At 36.3% G+C, this 21,658-nt stretch overlaps 4 protein-coding genes and 1 pseudogene across 7 annotated transcripts; 2 read left to right on the forward strand and 3 right to left on the reverse strand.

Annotated features, from left to right (window-relative positions):
• The first annotated feature begins 2,520 nt into the window (after positions 1 to 2,520).
• LOC113290809 lies at positions 2,521 to 3,989 on the forward strand (annotated as a pseudogene).
• Positions 3,990 to 7,315: 3,326 nt separating this feature from the next.
• On the forward strand, positions 7,316 to 9,254 carry LOC113287597 (30S ribosomal protein S5, chloroplastic-like). Its single transcript, XM_026536388.1, has 2 exons — positions 7,316 to 8,161; positions 8,819 to 9,254. Exons 1-2 carry the CDS (start codon positions 7,470 to 7,472, stop codon positions 9,066 to 9,068), a joined length of 942 nt encoding a protein of 313 aa, XP_026392173.1. The 5' UTR covers positions 7,316 to 7,469; the 3' UTR covers positions 9,069 to 9,254.
• A 76-nt stretch (positions 9,255 to 9,330) lies between these two features.
• On the reverse strand, positions 9,331 to 10,754 carry LOC113287596 (leucine-rich repeat extensin-like protein 4). Its single transcript, XM_026536387.1, has one exon. It carries the CDS (start codon positions 10,725 to 10,727, stop codon positions 9,540 to 9,542), a length of 1,188 nt encoding a protein of 395 aa, XP_026392172.1. The 5' UTR covers positions 10,728 to 10,754; the 3' UTR covers positions 9,331 to 9,539.
• A 1,423-nt stretch (positions 10,755 to 12,177) lies between these two features.
• LOC113287599 (ADP,ATP carrier protein 1, mitochondrial-like) lies at positions 12,178 to 15,057 on the reverse strand. Of its 4 annotated transcripts, none has more exons than XM_026536391.1 (5): positions 14,749 to 15,057; positions 14,017 to 14,090; positions 13,418 to 13,915; positions 12,902 to 13,273; positions 12,178 to 12,807 (listed from the first exon to the last, which is right to left on the reverse strand). In XM_026536391.1, the coding sequence occupies exons 3-5, from the start codon at positions 13,892 to 13,894 to the stop codon at positions 12,508 to 12,510; spliced, it is 1,149 nt and encodes a 382-aa protein (XP_026392176.1). In that variant the 5' UTR covers positions 13,895 to 13,915; positions 14,017 to 14,090; positions 14,749 to 15,057; the 3' UTR covers positions 12,178 to 12,507. The 4 variants fall into 4 exon arrangements, with proteins under 4 accessions (XP_026392176.1, XP_026392177.1, XP_026392175.1 ...); XM_026536392.1 differs by lacking the exon at positions 14,749 to 15,057 and adding an exon at positions 14,588 to 14,607; XM_026536390.1 differs by lacking the exon at positions 14,017 to 14,090 and having other exon boundaries at positions 14,749 to 15,056.
• A 245-nt stretch (positions 15,058 to 15,302) lies between these two features.
• LOC113287598 (transmembrane E3 ubiquitin-protein ligase FLY1-like) lies at positions 15,303 to 21,350 on the reverse strand. Its single transcript, XM_026536389.1, has 15 exons — positions 20,794 to 21,350; positions 20,332 to 20,404; positions 20,078 to 20,205; positions 19,462 to 19,577; positions 19,011 to 19,071; positions 18,549 to 18,615; positions 18,393 to 18,470; positions 17,641 to 17,798; positions 17,481 to 17,540; positions 17,250 to 17,343; positions 16,914 to 17,081; positions 16,408 to 16,736; positions 16,157 to 16,273; positions 15,875 to 16,048; positions 15,303 to 15,641 (listed from the first exon to the last, which is right to left on the reverse strand). The coding sequence occupies exons 1-14, from the start codon at positions 20,923 to 20,925 to the stop codon at positions 15,947 to 15,949; spliced, it is 1,683 nt and encodes a 560-aa protein (XP_026392174.1). The 5' UTR covers positions 20,926 to 21,350; the 3' UTR covers positions 15,303 to 15,641; positions 15,875 to 15,946.
• Between the last annotated feature and the right edge of the window lie 308 nt (positions 21,351 to 21,658).

Consider the following 21,658-nt stretch of genomic DNA (forward strand, 5'->3'; position numbering starts at 1 on the left):
GTTTTAATTAACTTCTTTTCAAAAAAATAAAATAACTGAACTCTTCATCTTCTTATGTTGATCTCTAGATTCTTTATTCCACTGTGATCTCTTAAAAAAAAAAATTCATGATTCACATAATTTCTAGTGATCATGATGGGCCACATGATCAATTAGTCTATCCATAATCTTGAACCCCACTACCATTCTGAAACAAAAACACGAAAAATCTCTACATTTAGGGATTTGAATAGATACTGAATGCATCACGATATTGTAACAACAAAAACAAATCTATTACAAGTTTGGAATAGGGAAACATAATCACAATCTTTATTTAAGAAATCTAATTATTAATTATGATGAAGAAAACCCAAATCGGTTTTTATTTTCAGAGATTTAATTATGATGAAGAAAACCCAAATCAGGTTACAAAATCCTAAAACTCAAATGGATTTTTGTTTTCAGAGATTTAATTATGATGAAAAAAACACAATTGTTACCAAGCCCTAACGTTTTACTTTTGCATTCCAATCAATTATATTTGGAAGTATTGAGAGTAAGAACAGGTTATAAGAGAAGAGGAAGAGACGAACATACCGAAGTTGAAAGGAAAAATAAAATACTAGAATTGGGTATTTATGGAAACTTGTTTTTGTTTCCAAAGCTAAACGGGATATTACCTAGGTGTTTCTTCAATCAATGAAAAATTATGAAAACAAAAATTTTAAACCCAACTATGCCCTTGTTAACTTGTGCGCGGGAGCACAAGTTAACAATACCCTTTAACTTTATATTTGTTTAATTTACAGTAGTGTGCGCCTTTTTACAAAATATAAATTTAATGACCTCAATAAAAATCTTGAACAATATTTTTTAGCAATATATTTTCATCGGTTAACTTACGAACTTGAATTCTTCCTTTTTAGTTACAGACTAATAAGCAATTACCTTTCTCCATTTTATTATTTTGTTACCATCGCATATCTTATCAACAACTCTAAGTTTGACTTCAAAAAATTATAAGATTGGTGTTGGTTGTCGAGTTGAGATGCAACTTATGCCATATGGAATTTCTGATCAACACAATTTGTGAGGGTTTTGGTTTGAAAATCATATATTTATAGTGTCCGACTCCTAAGACGCATATCTAATTGTGAAAAATACTAGAACCCCCTACTATATGAGTTCAATATATAGAAACCCCACTAAATGGATCCTCCCCTATCAACTCCATACTTTCACTTTTTGATATTTCTAGGCCCAGAACTTTAGATTTCAGGTCTTGGTGATAAAGTTTAGGGATTGGGAGAAATTTTTAATACCAAAAATGCCCTTTACTATATATACCAAATGAAATAGGCTATAGGTTCATTTTCAGATTCATTTTCATTTTCACTTTCTCTCGCTTCTCTCTCGTCTTTGCTCTGAAGAAAATTAGGGTTCTTTTATCAAACCGAAGAAAACAATTGCAGAGAACAAAAAAAAGATTCTCGCTCCATCGATCTTCGCTGAGGACGTTTACGTATTACAGAAGAACGAAAGTAATCGATTTATAGATTTAATCGATTTGATTCAAACAGGTTTAAGAACTGATCATCAATCTACAAGTTCGAATCAGAGGACGAACTTCAAATCTCTAAAACTCCGGCACAAATTCAATTTGAATCTGAGTATAAAGATAAGTTTATCTTCTTTTGTGCTTCATTTGATACATTTAAGTTGTTCGATTTTGAAAAAGAGGGAGAGAGTAAAAAGCTAAGGTTCCAGTGAAGAAGTCGATTTCGAGAAATTTCAATGACAGAAGTTATTAAAGGAAGTAGTGGAAAACGAAGGGGAAAGACAACAACTGAAGCTTTAAGTACGGAGAAATGAAAAAGAGAAGAGGATGATTTAGATCTTAATCTTTCTAGGTTGTAATCTTTATCTCTTTCAGTAATTTCAATTCTCGGATCTGTTTATGAAAGATCTATTGAATAATATTTTGTTTTCTGAATTTTATTTTTTTGAAATTTTTCAGTGATATTCAAGGTATCACTGAAAAGCTCATAAAGATATAAGAAGAAGAGTGAACAAACGATTGCTAGGTAATATCTCTTTTTGTTTGAATTATTTTCAGATATGAAAACTGCGATAAAGGAAAAAGACGATTTCGGATTTATTTTATTTGATGAATTTAGGGATTTGATGTGTTATAATTTCCTCTTAAGTTTTTAATGTTAATTCGCAAATATCTGATTTCTATTGAACAAATTGTGGTGGAATTTCATGGTTTGAATTATTTTCTGAATCAGTGTGTCTTCTGAAGTCAAGACAATACTAAGTGATGCCAAATCAAAACTCGAGAAAGAACGGTGAGAGCTTGAACAATTTGATGTTCTTTTAGACCTGATTGTGTATTTGGTTTCGTCACTCTCTTGTAAATTGTTTTATGATGTTTTTAATTACATGCAGACTTTTGTGAAGGCACTTTCAAATCTCTAAAGAGGTATAAACACATAACAAATTTGTTAATATTTTGGGTTTACAGACAGTTAGATTATGAGTAAAGATTCTGAGTATGCTGGTTCTGGTGGATTAAATGGTTTGTTTGAATTGCAGTGTGAGAACTCTCTCAAGGATGAGTTTGCCAAGTTCCAGTCAGTTTATGAGAAATTTTCTAAGAAGAAAGCAGCACATTTGCAGGCGTTTGAAGGTAACTGTCTTTAAGAATAGGAGATTTCATTTGCTGGTAGATTCTTGTTTGAACTCTTGGTAATGTCAAATTAACATTACAGTAGCAAATATTGGGAAAAAATTATCTGACTAGGAAATCATTGTTGTTCATATCAAAATGTTAGCCTAACTCGTTTGGAAAATGAGATTCATTAATAACGGCACCACTTATTTTGGAATCACACTGAATGTTCAACTAGCGGAGTGTACTCATTGCTTCTGACCAACTAGCGGAGCGTACTCCCTGGGCAAGGCCTGTAAGGTTAAACAACTCGGTTGGTATTCCTCTATAGATTAGTATAAGGTACTTGGAGTTTTGGAACATGTCTAAATTTCGTCATCTGTGCGAACAAAGATTCACTAGTGAATCTTTGAGATCGAACTGTATGTACAACTAGAATGGCTTCGCAAATTTTTCCAAAAGGTATTAGATAGATGAACTAATTATCATTTCGATCCACTTAAAAATACTGAAACTTAAGAACTGTATGATTTACTCAGGTAAAGACATCCTTTTTGCATTTTAGTGTTTTTTGATTCAAGTTGCTTGATGTTTGATGTTTCAGGTGGCTGTTTCACGTGGTTTGAATGGGATTGGACTTGCTATAGTTATACCAGCTATTCAGTCCCTTGTGGCTGACTCAACTTATGACCATAATCGCGGTGTAGCTTTTTGGTGGCTTCAGGTAACAGGAAATATAGGGACAATTCTCGGTGGTCTGTTGTCAGTTCTTCTAACTTCCACATCATTCATGGGTATTGCTGGTTGGAGAATTTCCTTCCATCTTGTTGCAATTATTAGTGTTATCGTTGGAATTTTATTGGGATTGTTTGCCAAAGACCCTCGGTTTGTAGATAAAAGTAGTACAAATGGTTCAAGTTTTGAAAATCATTATTGTTAGAGTTCAAGGAATTGTTTCAACCAACAAAATCGGTGATGAAAATCCCGTCCTTCCAGATTATTGTAGCACAGGGAGTTGGTGGATCATTTCCATGGTCAGCTTTGTCGTTCGCACCAATGTGGTTGGAACTTATTGGCTTCACTCACAAATAAACATCACTTCTCATGGGTATGTTTACAGTTGCTAGTTCTATTGGGCACTTCTGGAAACGGAGGAAAGATGGGGGATGTACTCTCCGTCCGTTTTCCGAATGTAGGCATGATCATTTTATCTCAGATAAGTTTTATGCTGCTAGGTTTGCCTGATGATACCAACACTGCATTCAGACACGACCTAATTTTGTTCATCATGGGTTTGTTCATAACCTGGAATGCTACTAAGCTGATTCAATAAATCATTATATAATCATTTACGTTGTTGCATTATAAGTTAAATATTTAGTGTTTTTGCTTTATATGTACAAAGATATTTCAAATTTACATGCCATATGTATATGTAATTGTTGGTTACACATGCCAATATGCATGTGTAACTCCTAATTACACATTCTACATGCATGTGTAATTCTCGGTTACACTACCCATATCCATGAGTAAGTCCTAGTTACACATGCTAAAATGAACAACAAAATTATTTTTTGCATCAATTGATTTTGCATTTCTGAATCTAAGTGCATTGTTGGATATCTTTGCTTATGCATTTAATTTTTGTTGATTGCTTCAGAAGGGCTTAAGCACAAAGTGTTTGAGGTATGTTTTGCTGATCTACAGAACGATGAGGATCAGTCCTACATAAAGATGCGACTGAGAGTGGAGGATGTCCAAGGAAAGAATGTTTTGACTAACTTTTGGGTAACCATTATAAACTTAAGGTCTCTCGTCCTACTTAAAGAGTGAAGGATCAGTCCCACATAAAGAATGGTTTGACTAACAAATTAAGGTCTCTTTTCTGTAAGTGGCGGACTTTGATTAAGGCTCATGTTGATGTGAAGACAACCGACAACTTCACTCTGAGGATGTTCTGTATTGGCTTCACTCAGAGGACCACATATGCTCAATCAAGCCAAATCTGTCAGGTAAGGGTTTCAGCTTCACTTTACTCTCTTCCTTGAACTGATTGGCCCTTGCTTGTTGTTCTTCTGGTGCATCCATTTTATTTTTGTGGAAATATCACATGTACTAAAAACGTTAACCGATACATGTACTAATATCTCCATTTTATTATACTGAAGTATGCCATACGTTGTTGTTGTTGATCCTCAGTTATGTCCGAGGATATACTAACTGGATGTGTAACTGCTAGTTACACTAACTGATTGGATGTGTAACTTCCGATTACACATGCCATATGCATGTGTAACTTCCGGTTAACAAGTCGTATTACACATCTATTTAAGCTTTTATTGCAACTGATCTCTTAATTGTAATTTATTCACTTAGTTCCTGCAAATTAGTAAAGTAGTTTATTTGCCAGTTGTACATTTTTTTTCCTTTTTAAGTTTCCTTGTTATTGGGATCCGACCATAAAAACAACTTTTTCGTAGTGTGATTGCAATTCAGGAGATTTCATCTAACAAGAAGAGCAAATACTACATTTTAATCTGATATTATGATACCTTTTTATCTTATTACTTTTGCAGGAAAACTATAGGTCTGGAATGGTTTCACTTAACTCATACATCTGTTTAACTGCACATCACACAAGCCATATGCATGACAATTTGCACGTTTAACTAGCATTGGCAGACTATGGATGTGTAACTAGTAGTTACACATGCTAATTAAATATGTAACTTCTAGGTACACAAGCCAAATAAATGTGTATCTACTAGTTACACATGCAAATTAGATGTGTAACTTATAGTTACACATGCTAATTTGATGGGATATGCATATGTAACTTATAGTTACACATGCTAATTTGATGGGATATGTTATAGTGGTTATATTTATGAAATTGAGAAAAGAACATCAAGTCCTAGTAGTAGGGAGTAGTAGTGGATGCAGATTAGACTAATTAGATGCAGGTTATACTTATAGTTACACATAATAATTAGATGTGTAATTTCTAGTTACACATGATGATTGTATGTGTAACTTATGCTAATATGCATGTGTAACTATTGTTTACATGTGTAACTACTGATTACACATGCATTTTGTTTTCCTGGGTTCATATCTATACCCTGCTGAATCAGTTGTGTGATCATTTTTTGCGATATTAATGTGCTAGCACAAGGTTCCCAGGTGTTTGTATTATTCTGCCAGTATAATTACTGTCTGAAGCTTTACTTTCTGTTGCTTAAAATGTCCTTCGTCATCGATAATATGAAAATGGCTTAGGTACATCTAGACTAGCGCTGTAAAACGTCTTTCTGTTAATACAGTGCTAACAACGTCTTTCTGCTGAAGCAGTGATATCTTAATTAAGAGCTTCTCATTCACTTGCAAGGTTAACTATATTATTTTATGACTGGTAATTGCTTGATAGTCACCTCTCGTTTTTGCTAGTGTTATTCATTTAGAGATGGATTTGCTGATTTTATGTTGACATATCTAAGTCAGATGCATGTGTAACTCCTAGTTACATAATTCAGATGCATGTGTATCTGCAAGTTACACATGTTAATTAGATGTGTAACTTTTACTTACACATATTGATTTTGGGTACACATATCAATATGTATGTGTAACTCCTAGTTACACTAGTCATATGCATGTGTAACTGCTAGCTACACTAGCCAGATGAATGTGTATCTCCTAGTTACACATGTTATATGCATGTGTAACTCTCAGTTACACAATTCAGATGCATGTGTAACCGCTAGCTACACTAGTCAGATGCTTGTGAAACTGAAATATACATTGTTTTATGTACTGTTCATTTTAATCGTATAAATACTGATTGCTTGTTGTTATATTTCAGGTTTTAGATAACTTCATAAAAGCTAATTGCTTAAACGTGGTAATGGTCTCGCTGGAACTGGAGTTGACGCTGAATACACAAGTCAGATGCATGTGTAACTCTCAGTTACACTAGATAGACACATATGTAACTCTCAATTACACTAAACAGATGCGTGTGTAACTTCTAGTTACACATGCTAAGAAATTATTGTAAATGAATATTAAAGTAATAACTTTTTTTTTGTGTTTTTTTTTATGTCTATTTATTTGCATATATATACAAGTGTAACTTTGCATTACACATATCATAAGGATGTGTAACTTCTGGTTACACATGCCATATGCATGTGTAACTTCTGTTTACACCTTCGCACTGTATTTTAATAATTTCGGGCCTAGATTTAATAATTTTGGACCTAGATTTAAATTTTATTTAATTATGGGCTTGACAATATGCATAAGGGTATCAAGGTCTTTTAAAAACTCGGGGCCTAGATTTAAACTTTTTTTAATTAAGGGCCTCATATTATGGGTTATCCATGGGTTGGACCTGAGCCTAATTTCTAGATTCATACCGTTGGACGATGTTTGAGTTTGATCTAATAAACCAGATTCCCGTTTTATTATTTATACCTTTTTGCCATAGTTTATACCGCAAAGTGGATCTGTGGTGCAATGGTACCGCGTCTGAATCCAAATCAGAAGGTTGCGTGTTCAATTTACGTCAGGTTCAGTTTTTTTACTTCTTATTCTTTCTTTTTCCTCCTTTCCTTTTTACCAGTATCTAGTCTTTGCTAGATGTAATCTCCCATTTACAGTCACTGAAAGTCCCTCATCTAATCCTAGAAAACAAAGAAACCCACTTTCATTGCAGATAAGCTTTTCTCACTCCATCGAAGGAACAGCAAGTCGAGAGAGCACAACAAGTAAATCAGAACACTCTGGTCACAATTTCTGCGTCTCTCCAATGGCTGCCTCTGCAAGTCCTCTCTCTTCATTCGCTTCCCTTTCTATCTCAACATCTAGAAAATTTCTCCCAAACCACACTTCTTTCTCCTTCTCAAACATCAAAACCCATAAACTCATCACACCAATTTCTTCCCTAAAATTCCCCCATTCAAAATCCCAAAAACCTAAACCCATAAAAGCTACACCCTCTGATGCAGAAACCATTTTCATGGAAAATGAAATAAACCCAGATGAAGATTTCACATTTGAGCCACCACCAAGACCAGAAGGTTACATTGAACCACCTTCATTTGATGATCTTCCACCAGAATCTGAAGATGAAATTGCAGCAGCCTATGAAGAACTGTATGGTCCTGCTTATAGTGGTATGAGTGTGCTAGGTAACGATGTATATGTTATGGATTCTAAGATGAAGAAAGCAACTGGGTTTGGTACAAAGACTAAGAAAGAGAAGATTAGAGATGGTTTTGAAGAAAGAGTTGTTCAAGTTAGAAGGGTTACCAAAGTTGTTAAAGGTGGAAAACAATTGCATTTTAGAGCTGTTGTTGTTGTTGGTGATAAACAAGGTCAAGTTGGAGTTGGTGTTGGTAAAGCTAAAGAAGTTGTTTCTGCAGTTCAGAAGTCTGCTGTTAATGCTAGAAGGAATATTATTACGGTGCCCTTAACTAAGTATTCAACTTTCCCTCACAGGTAACAAAAAGCAACTAAGATTTTTCATTTTCATAAATTATTACTCCGTAGTTGATAATGTGCTGTGTTTAGTTTTGGTGTTTGAAACTTAGTTTATTAAGTTGTAATTTGATTAGGTGAATGCTGAATTGACACGCTAACACATCGGTTGCATTGTCATTGACGCACACTTTGCTTATATGAGGTTCCTCCAATTTGTATAATCTACGCTAGTGCTTATTTTCCCTGACTCACTGAGATCAAATGATTATCCTGCTCTGTTGGTGGATGGATGGCTATTTGATTTAAATGTTTGGTACATTTTGAAATTTTATAGACAGCTCTTTTAAGTTGCTGTGATTGGTTATATTCTTGAAAGAGTACTGTTCTATTTGAAGCAATTTTAGAGCTCACATTTGCCATAAACTGTTGAAAGTTATCATTTGAGTTTGGTGTCTAAATGCCATGCAACTCCTAGTGTTAATGGAGTATTTTCCCTCAGTAAATGAGAATCATTTGAAAGTCATCAACAAATTTTTTGCTCTGTGGTTTAGTTACAATTTTCTTCTGATTTTAGGATTTGCTTTCTATATATATTTCCTATATGCTCAGTTTCCTTCTTTTTACATGGTTGTAAGTTCTTTGGTTATGTAACATGCAAGATTGATGTCATTTCAGAGCTGACGGAGATTACGGGGCAGCAAAGGTGATGCTTAGACCTGCTTCACCTGGTACCGGTGTTATTGCTGGGGGTGCAGTGAGAATTGTGTTAGAAATGGCTGGTGTTGAAAATGCTTTAGGAAAGCAAATCAGGAGTAAGAATGCGCTCAACAATGCTAGGGCAACAGTTGTGGCTGTTCAAAAAATGAGACAGTTCAAAGAAGTTGCTCTTGACCGTGGCATCCCCATGGAAGAACTATGGAAGTGAGAGATTGTTCCAACTCTAGGTCTTGTATCCTTGTAAAGGAGCGCTGTAATTTGGTTTACTTTTTTCTTTTTGCAAGTCTTCTGTTGAGATCAAAGCAAAAACAACTAGTTACACTAGAGTTGATGCTCAAAACTTTTGTCTGTAAAACTGAATCAGATGAGATGAATTGAATTCATGTTTAGTTTCTCTTTCGTGACACACGGGTACTTATGGAGTATTATGTTTTATATTTGTTATGTAAGCTGACGCAGATTTTTGACAGTTTTTCTCAGGTCGAGCCAATTACAGGCTTATCATTAGTATAACTTGGTGAAACTAAAATGTCAAGAAACAGAAAGATGCTTAGCAGAATCTGTAACATTTCAATTCTGTTCTTGAATACGAAATGCGTGTAGTATGATTTTACTGCAGAGCAAGATAATACTAGTTCCAGGTCTAAGACTGGTAAGGCCAAAATAGAGGAGCTGCAGCTTAACCACCACCAACAGTGCCACATTGATAGTCCAAGCACTCCATGGGGTGCTCGTATACTGCATCACACTGTTCTTTGCTTCTCTGCAATGGCTTCTCTGGCAAACAGTTGCGACGATCATCATATACAATGCTTTTTGATGTCAGATTTCGACAAAAGCCTTCTTCTTCGCAGAAAAAGTTGTAAGAGTAAGTGAAATTTGTCAAGCTTGGTAAAGCACAAATCGCTTCAGGTATGTTCCCGCTAAACATATTGTGTGCTACATCGAGCTGTTCCACATGCATCAATCCTGCAATGGTATCTGGTAGAGGTCCTACCAACTTATTGTAACTTACATCAAGCACTTTCAGCTTGTATAAAAACCCTACTTCTGGTGGTAAACATCCAGACAAGTTGGTGTTTATTAGCAGCAGTTCTTCCAAGCTGTCTGCTAACTTTGCAATGCTAGGAGGAAGACATCCTCCAAAGTTGTTGTTAGCAAAAACTATGACTGAGGCTGAACTGCTGTTTATGTTCGAGGGGATCACTGAAGTTAATCGATTGTTATTGACAAAAATCGCATCAAAGCTCTTAGAGAAGAGCTCGGGTGGCAATGGTCCTTCGAATTCATTGTAACGGAGATCAAGAAACTTGAGAGATGGTAGAGAGAGAACTACTGATGGGAACTTATCGACAAACCTGTTGTTACTGAGATCGAGCTCGAAGAGGAGGGTGAGATTGGCAAAGGATTCTGGCAGAATTCCACAGAAACGGTTACTGTTGAGATGAAGCAAAGCAAGATCAGTTAGCAATCCTAGTTCACCAGGTATAACTCCAGCTATATCTTGATGATTGAGATCAATTCCAGCAACAACTACGACTTCAAGTTCGTCAAGTGAAGGTGCACAATATATTCCGTTGTAGTCACAGACAGAGTAACCAACCCAATTGGAGGTGAAGTTGTTAGGGTCAGAGTAGATTACTAGTTTCCATGCTTGGAGAGCTTCATAAGCTTGTTGAAGTTTATGGTTTGGACTGAAATGGTTGTGGGTGGTGGTGGAGTTGCTGTTTTTGGATTTGGCTACTAGTTTATTGAAAGAGAAAGTGAAATGTAGAAATAAGACGATAAAAAGACTGAACTTGGAAGAAAAAGATGAAGCCATGGTAATATGTTCTTCTCTGAAGGAATGATATGAAGCTAAGTGCATTTATACTAGACGAGCCTCCTAGTGCATTTCTTTAATTGGGGTCAGTTTGCTTCATCATTTCATTCATTTGAATATATTGATGAAACATTGATAAAGACATCCCAGGGTACATGTGTATAATCCGAAAGGCCAAATAATCCTGTCAGTACAGAGTAAAGAAAATCATTGCCTAAGCTGACGGTAAGACTGAATCTTATGGTAGATCTCCATGAGAATTGCTTTTTACTAGGGCTGCACAACGGGTAGGGTGGGTAAGATATGGCCTATACCCGCCACCCTACCCGTTTACCGGCGGTTAAGAAAATCTTTACCTGCCACCCTACCCGCCTAATAATGGATAGGGTAGGATACGGTTAAAAAATTGGCGGATAGGGTAGGGTTGGCGGGTAGGAGTAGGGTATGTGCACTTCTAGGTAGGGTGGGTAGGATATGGCCTATACCCGCCACCCTACCCGTTTACTGGCGGTTAAGAAAATCTTTACCCGCCACCCTACACGCCAAATAGTGGATAGGATAGGATACGGTTAAAAAACTGGCGGGTAGGGTAGGGTTGGCGGGTATGGGTAGGGTATGTGCACCCCTACTTTTTACTAACCTAATAAAGACCTCAAAACATTTGTCTGTACAATTTGTCTGTAAACACAGCCAATTCCAGTTTAGTTGTGAAATGAAGGGTGACAAAAATTATACACTACTAAGGATAATTCTGTTTGTACCTAGCTAAGAACGGAAGGAGATAGCATGTTTAAATTCTAAGATGACCCAATTTGTTACTATTCGAAACCGTCTGTTTAATTCTCTGCTCTAAGCTTTACAATTCTTTTGAAGTACAAAACCACAGATCACTGTTTATATGCTTGTTTCATTGATGTGATAAATGTAGCAGACAGACATTATGGTAAGAATTAATTCTAAGAAATGCCGCAGAGAAGTGGAAGGAAAATAATGCAAGGTTAAGGTGACGGAAGAGAGACATGGAAATGACCCAAGAGAGGGATGTGGCAGGACTGAGACATCCCTCCTTGACGCATTTTGTTTTCTTAGTTCAGAGAAGGGAAAGTCGTTTCTTCAATTTGAAGTGATAAAAAGTGATTGTTCGGACACACAATCGATTAGACACCAAATGTTTATTCTTTTTACACCCAACAATAAGCTGCCAATTATCCATTTGCATCGTTTCCATGAAACTTCGAGTTGTTGAGCATCATTCTCTTCAAACATACGGAAAAAATTTCACTGTTGTCTTCAATTGTTTATCCTCTCTTACAGACATCATTTGCGGTTGATACGCTGAAGCACACATTTGCCAGCGTCTCCCGTGATGTCATTGGGCTTACAATAGGATCAAGTCCTATCACTTGATTTTTAACTACACCTGGAATCAAATTTCAAATTCTTATGCAAGAAATACGGATCATACAGATCGAATTGGCAATCAAACAATACATAGTATCAGAAAAACCGTGACATAACTTGAGCTATTACCATTCAAAAATGTCAACCGTCTGAACAGCTTGTGAAAACAAGGGACAAACAATATATACATCAAGACCACACTAATTTTTACATAGAACTGTTCTTTTATGTTCACCCAAAACATACTTCGTTCACTGCGTGATTGATAGATGCTACTTTACCATTTCTATACTATGTAAACTTCACTACTACCGTACCTGACTAATTCCTCTCAGTCTTGTAATCTAGAAAGTAAAGACAGCTCACAAAACCCTTCAACACTGAAAGGCAAAAATATTAACATCTGCTTCCATCATCGCTGTTATTAGCCTCCTCCAGCTGATCCATATTTCTTACCAAGCAAGACTAGCTGCAGCTTGTCATATCCTGCGAGCACACCAGCACCTGCAACTGCACGCAAAATGTTTGCACCAGCACCCTTGAAAAGAGACTTAGCACCTTCATTCTTGACGATCTGGGTGAATGCATGGAGTGAGCTCTTGTACTTCACGACTTCACCAGATGTCATCATCATCCTTCTTCTAACAGTATCTATCGGGTAGGAGGCTAAACCAGCTCCAATTGTGATACCCCAACCTAATAGGAAACTCGCTAGGAAACTATCCTGTAATCACCAAAACAAACAGGCGAGTTAACATTTTATCAACAACAGTACTGAAATATAACACACTGGTCGGTAATCTTCCAATCTCACTTACCTGCATATTTCCAACAAGTACAACGGGTTTTAAAGAATCATACATTCCAAAGTAGAGCCCACGGTAGACGATGATACCAACACAGGAGATGTTAAATCCACGATAGAGACCCGCAATACCGTCAGATTTAAGGGTTTTCTTGTAGACATCAATCAGACCGTTGAATTGCCTTTCCCCGCCTTTGTTGGCAGCCTTGGCGTCATTTGCGAGACGTGTCCGGGCATAATCCAAGGAGTAGACAAATAGAAGGGATGAAGCACCAGCTGCACCTCCAGAAGCCAAGTTTCCAGCAAACCATTTCCAGTAGCCATCTCTGTCCTTCTTAAAGTCGAAAAGTCTTTTGAAGGAATCCTTGAAAGCAAAGTTCAGAGCCTGCCATTCATACACTTCGAACGTAAACACTCCGAAGTTGACTCAAAGAACAGAAAACATAACTGAATGAGCTCAATCAACTAGAGAAAGCAACATAAAAACCTAATCAGGTAGAGAGTCATAAACTAAGAAATATAAGCTGACCTGGGTAGGAAAGTATCTGATAACACTGGCAGTATTGCCTCTCCATAAAGCGAGAACGCCTTCATTTTTCATTGTTCTGCCAAAGCAGTCGGCTATTCCGCTGTAGGGTCTTGAGAGACGACCAGACTTGATCATTTCATCCTGATTCTGAATCAAGAGCTTTACACGTTCAATTGGAGAAGCAGCTGTTTTTGAGACTGCAGCAGATACTCCTCCCATAAGAAAGTCAATGGCGAAACCTTGAACACCTTTCTCTGCTGGTGCCTGCACAAATACAGGTGACATAGGGGACATAAAGGAAATGCTATCTCCCTGGCTCGCAGGCTGCACAATACTTTGCAAACCTCCATTCACATGTAAACTGGTGCCATTCTGACTAACTGTGTTCACGGACAAATTGGGAGAGAGCTTAGAGTAGAGGTAAGATTGACTACGTATCTTGTCAACTAGAGATGGATGTTGCAGTCCAACCACCATGGTTGCACTCTATGTGGTCACCTGTATAAAAAGCATAATACGTCGAGATTAAACTCATTGAGAGATACGACAAGTAAAACTGAGATGCTAGTCTAGTATATGATTCATCAATAGTTCATTACTCAGAGGTAATCCACAACATTCAGACAGTGATTTCCCAGTTCCCATATATTTCAGAAACCAGTCCACAATGATGCTGCATACATAACGAAATAAAAAGTTGAGAAGAAGTTCATGCACTAGTAACCTCTTTCAAGATTTGATGAGCACGATTTTTGTCGATAAAATACTTTAACAAATATACAGATGCAAACATCTAAAAATTCAGTCATTTCGCGTTACTTTGAAACCCCATTGGCGTTACACAAATTCAGATTTATCAGTAACATAATAGATAAGTGGCAGATAAACAACTACAAGTTTCAACTTATGGTAGACCTTGACGCCCAAGACGAGGAAAACTTTAGTTTGCTAGCTGAAAAATATGAATTTAGCTAGTCCTACCAATTTACCTAAGTAATGGCAAACAATTAAAATGGCCTACAATATCAAACATCCAAATCCACGAAAAAATATGGTGCAACATATGATAAATCTAAAATCAAAACATAAACGAAGATCATCATTCACAACATATGTAATCCAAGTTTACCAAAATTATTAATAATCAGAATATCTTGAAAATAATCTCACATGAGATTTTTGAGCCTAACAGTTTTAAGTTCCTTTTATATCCCATGTCATGATCCAACTGATTTAACACTAAAGTTGGTGCAATAGCAACAAGAACTACATAAACCCTAAGCGAGGTAGGTAATAGTATCAGTGAAAACAAAGAAAAGAGAGACTCTAACCTCAGTAAAGCTGTGGAGAGTAGGACCTTCTTTCTTCTACCTTAAACTTCGCGAAAGCTCTACACTAGAAAAGAAGAGGGTACTAGGTTCTTTGAGGTAATTACAAGGTACCCCACGTTCGAAGCCATCTGTGTTTTAAACTTTTCGAGAAAGATATCGCAATGACAACAACACCCTTTAACGGCTGCTGGGACTTGTAAATGTCCAAAATTCGGATGGATAGCAAGGACCGGATTCTAAGTTGAACGAATAAGTCGCTCTAACTTCTAATTTTAACCATTTTGATTGCAATTTACTCATTCACGGAAGAACTTGAAAACGTTAAACGGTGGAAGATGCAAATACTATGTCAGCTGCACAGAAAAAGAAAAACTCAGATACCATGTGGGATGCAAAGAAGAAATACAGACGGAACATTAAACTCTGACTCATTTTAGACACCAAGAAGTCACAATTCACTTTCAGCTGAGAATTGTATAAAGTAGAAAATGCTACTGGGTATAGGGCTTTCGTTTCCCAGTAATCCAATTTCAACACTGCAGTATTCCTCCAAATAAACAAAAAAAAAAAAAGTTATTCGTTTTTGGTTTAGCTCGTGTACATCCAACAAAGTTGGCCGGAAACTAATACATACTTATTGCTACTTCTCTGACCAATTTTGTTGCCTAATGTACTGATCTGTATAAAGAAAAAAGAAATGATACAACAGAGATGAATTTTCTGACTAACAAAATACAAATATGAAAAGTGAACAAAAAGAATTTTGTAACAGTATTAATTATACAAAATGCTGAAATGGTACAAGGATCAAATTTAATTGTGATCATACGTATGTATCTCAGTCTTCTCGAAACAGTGTGTAGTGTACTATGCAAATCTGAGTTCTACCCCACCTGAAAAACAAGCATTTTAAAAGGTAAATTAATCAGGTCATGTCATCAAAAACAAAACCAAGAAGAAATATCTACGTCTCTTCAAATAATTAGTTATTAAGAACTTGAGTGTCATATAATAAAGTAGGCTCTTTCGAAATCTGCATTATATGTTTAAGAACTGAGTGTATGCAAATAAGCTTTTGTTGGTATAGTTCCCTAAGTGGTTAAAGAAAAATTGAGTTCATCATTACCTCAAAATTGAAAGGGTCGGGGCAATGTCAGTTAATTCTAAGTAATATACAAGAAACAAGATGCGACTCTGTTTAGGCTGCTGGCAGGGGCCGTCGGCAAGTAGGGCATTCCATCTTTATATCCATCCACCTTTGTAAACAACCTGAGTGGAAGAAATGATCACATGGTGTCACCTGCAAAAACATAGTCGCTTGATTGAGTAAACAAACAGACCTGAGTAAAGTAACTACCGCACTAAAATTCGGAGGGAGAGTCCAATGCAAATGTGTAGGTTAAAGTACCATGCAGTCATTTGATCTTTGTGGCAGATCAATGGTTGTCATGCAGATGACGCAGTCTGTGGAGTGACATGTATTGTGATCAAACCCTCTGTAGTAGCTATATTTTTCTGGTAAGATCTGTAAAGCACCGGATCAAATTGTAAGATTTCAAATTCTTAGATTGATTTTACAAGAAACTGGATCTAGAAGCATGACACGGGAAACTTTGGATCCAGAAAATTGTGAAAAAAAGAATGTAGGAATGTCCAAACCTGACGAGGAATGAACCATCGAGATCCAAGATAATGTTGGAGAAGAAGCATAGTTGCTTGGAGTCCCATGAAAATCGCCACACAGATACACCAAGTTTGGTCATGGTCGATGCGCATGAAATTGTTAGGGCAACCAAAGACATAAAGTGGGATTGCCAGACGAGTGGCAGTCATGCCCAATATGTAATGTGGATGTAACGGTTTTCTTGAATCACGTATGACATTAGTGACTATTTGAGGGATCCAAAAGGAGTACATAACAAAAAGAATGGGCCGCAGATAACTATGAAACTCATACATGATTAGTATGCCTCCCAAAAGAATCCCATCTGCACATAAATGCATATTCTTAACTATAGGCTTTGACCACAAACAGTTCAAAGAACAAGAAGCTTCGTTTTTCCGCATAAGGAAAAAATTGTGATATAATCAAATAGCTAACCACTAATACAACTTGTACCATCTACAAGAAATTGTAAGCATTTTGATTGAAAAAGATTACTTACAGAAACGGCTATAAAGAACTGACAGCTCACGTCTCATTGTTTCCCAACCTTCTCCATTACTCGCTGGCCTATTCGCCTTCCATATCGCAAGAAGATATCTCATTTCGAATATGGAGAAAACAACAAACTTGAAAAAGGCAGCCGTTGCAAAAGCATTAAACAGGGATTCTGTATACGAAGAACAAAAGCAAATTAACTTGAAATATGTACTGAGTAAAAACACGCCTGTCAGAAATGGACAGAATGTTCAACAAGGAATCACACAATTTCATGCCACTAAAAGTGCAGTATAAAACGCTAACACGATAGTAGGAAAAAATAAAAAGATGAACTTACCCACTAGGATTCCTGCTGTTAAATGTAAAAGACAAAGGTAGGCATCCATAATGGCTTGTTGCCCGATCATTAAAATTGAAATTTTAGCTGCTCCCTAAGAAAAAGTGAATAAAACACTAATCACATTTTTCAAGGAAGTTGGAAAATATTCAAGATAAAAGTCTCCACAAGGGACTTAAAAATGCTTTTGCTCTGATTGTGGCGAAGGAAAACGGTAGATAAGAAACTTACTAACTGGGTATTGCTATGTTCCATTTGCCGAATTAACAGAAGCACTTGAAGGAAAGAGATCTAATACGTGAAGACGTCAAGGAACTTATAATAGAAAAAAAATTGATGAAAAATAATGTTGAAACAACAAAGTCAAAGGACTGATGATTGTGAAGGATACAAAAGTGACCATCAATGTATAGTTGACTGCTTTGTTGTAGTAAACCTCAACATTGACAGAAGTAGCATTTACAACTATGGGTGAGAAGCACTCTCCATCATCCTCCCCAGAAGGACTTTCAATTAATCCTTCCAACTGATAAAGCTCGTGATCTTCATCTACTTGCAAGCAATAAATAAGCTTAGGTACTCGGCAAGTACATTAATTTTTCCAAAGTGACAGAGTTACAAGATTCAGAGTCCTACTTTATGAAGTAGATGAACCACAACATGATGTCGTGCACATGAGTTTATTAAAATATGCATTGTAAGTAAATTAAGCTCTCTGGTTACAGGAAACAATACATTGCTCCTAGTACACTTCATCAAATGCTTAGAAAGGTTCAGAAATAATAAGCTGAAGTGGGGATTTTTCAGTTTCCAAATATGAGGTTTATAACTGACACTGTAACAGTTCATTTCTCTGCAGTATATTAAGTTAATAACTAATACTTTATCAAGTGAGGAAGTATAGGAGCTAGAAAAGAGAGTTCTCTATACAAAAAATATCAAAAGGCGATTCACCAGCTTCTGCAAAAGCTACGGTGAAGCCTTTGTATTCTTCTTAACGTGGGTAAAATCTAATCCGCCTTTACATCAACCAAATTTCATAACAGGCGTCCAGGAATAAATGTGAGCAAAGCACAAATAATTCTGATTCAAAGAGATTCTATAGAGAAATAAATACAGAAGTCATGGGAATAAGTTGAGTACCATATTGGTTGGGTGACACACGCGCAATTTGAGCTGCAATTTCTAAATTGCAACGTTTCTCCATGTCAAAGGAAGGTGCTGTAAAGGAAAAGATAAGAAATAAGCAGCACATAATGCCTTTAATTTTGGGTTAAGGAAAAGCAAAGATGGATTTACAGTTCTTCTTCTTCCACATTTTATCTCGGGGAGACTCTTGAAAAACCTGAGACGAGAAAACTCCAAGCTGTTTCAAGAGAATACAAACAACTAGTCAAGCTATGAAACCCACGTCCATAACAGAGCTCATAACTGCAAAACTCCACAAGTACTTTTGACAACCCATCATATTCCTGAAGTCCAAACCCTACAATGAGACAACTAGAAGAATTTGAATGTGGCCCTAGTATCCTGAATATAATTTGGGATGTCTACCTACCGTGTCCTGCCTAAAGTTTGAGCTGAAAAGCCTAACTTGGAAGAACCAAGCCATAATACCAAGTAAAAGTTCTTGTACGGGATGAGACAAAATGGCAAGAGCTGACCCATGGCCTTATGTTTAACCATTATGATACTTATTTGATGAATGATAGCAAAAGATAAACATTTTAATATAAGTTCAAGTATTGTAAATATGATTACCAAGTGATAAGGGTTGGAAAAAATGTAATCATCTTCTTGACCAAGTTCTCCATCCTTTTTGCTACAAAATAAAGGCAAAAGGTATATCAAGTAAAAAAAAATTGAATCAGCTCAAGAGTTAAACTGGATGAGAACACGCCTCAACTGCACGTGTACAATTTACAATAAATAAAAGGGAGAACCTAATCGGACATAAATTTAATATCTGCACAGGTCAATAGCTTTGGGATGATATTTATGTGACACTGACAAGTGATCGCAAGAAAAATAAACGTAATAAAAGTAAAAACCAAAATCTCTCAATGGCACAATCACATCAAAAGACCATGCACTGAAAGTTGCAAAGGGAAAAACACAAAAGACTTGTGCTGACAATTATTCTTTAGCTAGTGAGTAGAAACCCAAAAACTCAAGAGAAAAAAGGTATATGAAATAACCTACTGGACATTACCTGTTGACTACCATCCGAAGTTGTCTAAAGGGCCATATATACACACCTTCTACCCTCATTTGAGCAGCTCCAGTATCTCGGTCATTGTCAACCACGTCATGGAAAATAATTACCCCCTAGGATGCCAAATTGAAAAACAGATGTGTTGGACCAACAATTCTGTCACACATGAAATCCAAAACTACTCAAAGCAAGAATTATCGAAGTAAGTTTATATATATATTTGTTCTTTATGAGAGTAACAGGGTCACATGCTACCCTTCAGGTTCTGTTTTTCAAGACTTGCAATTGAATCTGGTATTGCTATTATAGCCTCCATATAGATGGTTGTTGAGATAGCCGTGCACCAAAAATCATAACAACTTGCAGATATTTCGATGTGCTAACAGAGAATATATAAAACATTTGGTCCAGCATATTTGTGTCTGTAGCAAATTATTTAGGCTATCTGCTTCGCTCACCATGTTTTTGACGCGTGCAAACACTGTTTGTGTATAATAACAAGCTTAACTACTCTTCATACATGCACTTTCACAATCTAACATGAAGTGTTGAAGAGCCTTGCTAGAAAACTGAAAATATGACATAACCTAAAAAAACAGATCAATCTCCTTACCTGGACATAATGCACACCAGTTATCTTTGTTGGAGTACTAACTAATTCAAGGACTGAAACCCCATTAGATTTTCCAAAATCTGGAAACCAGTGGGAGCTATTATTTGAATCCCGGAAGTTCCAAGTCCCTGCTCGTCACATTGCCCATTAAGTATACTAAGCAAAAGGGAAAAAAAAACAATTGGGATATTTACACTACAACTACGCACAATCTCAAATTTTATCAATGTTTTATGAAATCATAAGCAACATACCTTTGTAGGTTCCAGTTATGTTCCACGGAGAATATGTGCCAACGTCACTCTCATCTTTTTTGATAAAAAACCACTGCAAGACACGGTACAAAATAAGAACAGAAGAAAAAAGGGCATTAATCTTTAGCTGGATGATGGCTTCATTCATTTTCACAATCCTAAGTAAGCTATATGTTGCTTAATATCACATTCTGACAGTGGAATACAATTGAGAGTACAGGTCAATGTACTAAAATAACTAAACTAATGGAGGATTGCAAATAAGAATACTTGGAGGTTGCTAATTTCATACTGCCACAAATTTAAGGTTATGAAATAAGAGAAACTGGTATATCAACGACTGGTTGAAAAAGCTTACACCTTTATTATTCAACAAAGCAGATGAAGGCATATCCAAGTTTTGACATAATTCACCAATTTCCTACTGAAAATTATACAGAGAGAAAGAAGCAAAGTACCAACCTCATCGCCCCAAGACCTTGTCCTCTCCTTTAAAGGTCTAACAGCTAAAGCAGGTTGAAACAAAGTAAACACAATACAAATACCAACAATCAACTCAAAAATGAAACACCCACATGTTCTATTCTTCTTCATATCACAAACTACTCTGAAATTGAACTGAACAACGCCTTGTTTTACTGTTCTTCACCAACTTCTGAAGAATAAGAAAAGATGAAGAAAACCTAATTGAAACTGAAACCATCAGAAAGCTCAATAAGATTAAAGAATTTTGTTTGCTTCAACTGGAATCAATCGCTTACAACCAACAATAACAACAACAATTGGTAGTAAAGATTGAAAGACAATGAGAGCTCAACGAACAAAAGGCTCGATATTGAAATTGAAATTGGAACTAAAAACAAGAATTCTTATTTAATTAAACCATTTCCCTAACCAAACTAAACTTGGTATCTTTCTTCTTCTTTACTTTTATTTTAAATTTGTTTTTAGGGTTTTTTATTTTTTCCTCTTTTTCTATCAAGGTTCGCTTCTTACGTCCTTTATATTTTTTTTTCCTTTTGTTTGTAGTTGTTGGTTTTGTAGGTAAAATGGAGGTCAGAAAAAGGTTCTACCATATCTGTCCATGATCATGGTGTGCCTGACTATTCTTTTCCATTTTGATTCTTGATTTTCTTAATGAGCTGGACAGATGCATGTACAGCCTCGGTTTCATTTGTATGCCACGTTGGAAACAATAATTTGACTTTCTTATGTACGCGCGGCATGGTGATTGATTACATTGTTTGGTACTCCCGACTGAAGCCATCACAACGTGCTGGTATGTATGTTTGGAGGTAGAGTCTCTAATCCCTCGAGAAGTGTAGAT

Source organism: Papaver somniferum, chromosome 6, assembly GCF_003573695.1.
Source record: "Papaver somniferum cultivar HN1 chromosome 6, ASM357369v1, whole genome shotgun sequence".
Lineage (NCBI taxonomy): Eukaryota > Viridiplantae > Streptophyta > Magnoliopsida > Ranunculales > Papaveraceae > Papaver > Papaver somniferum.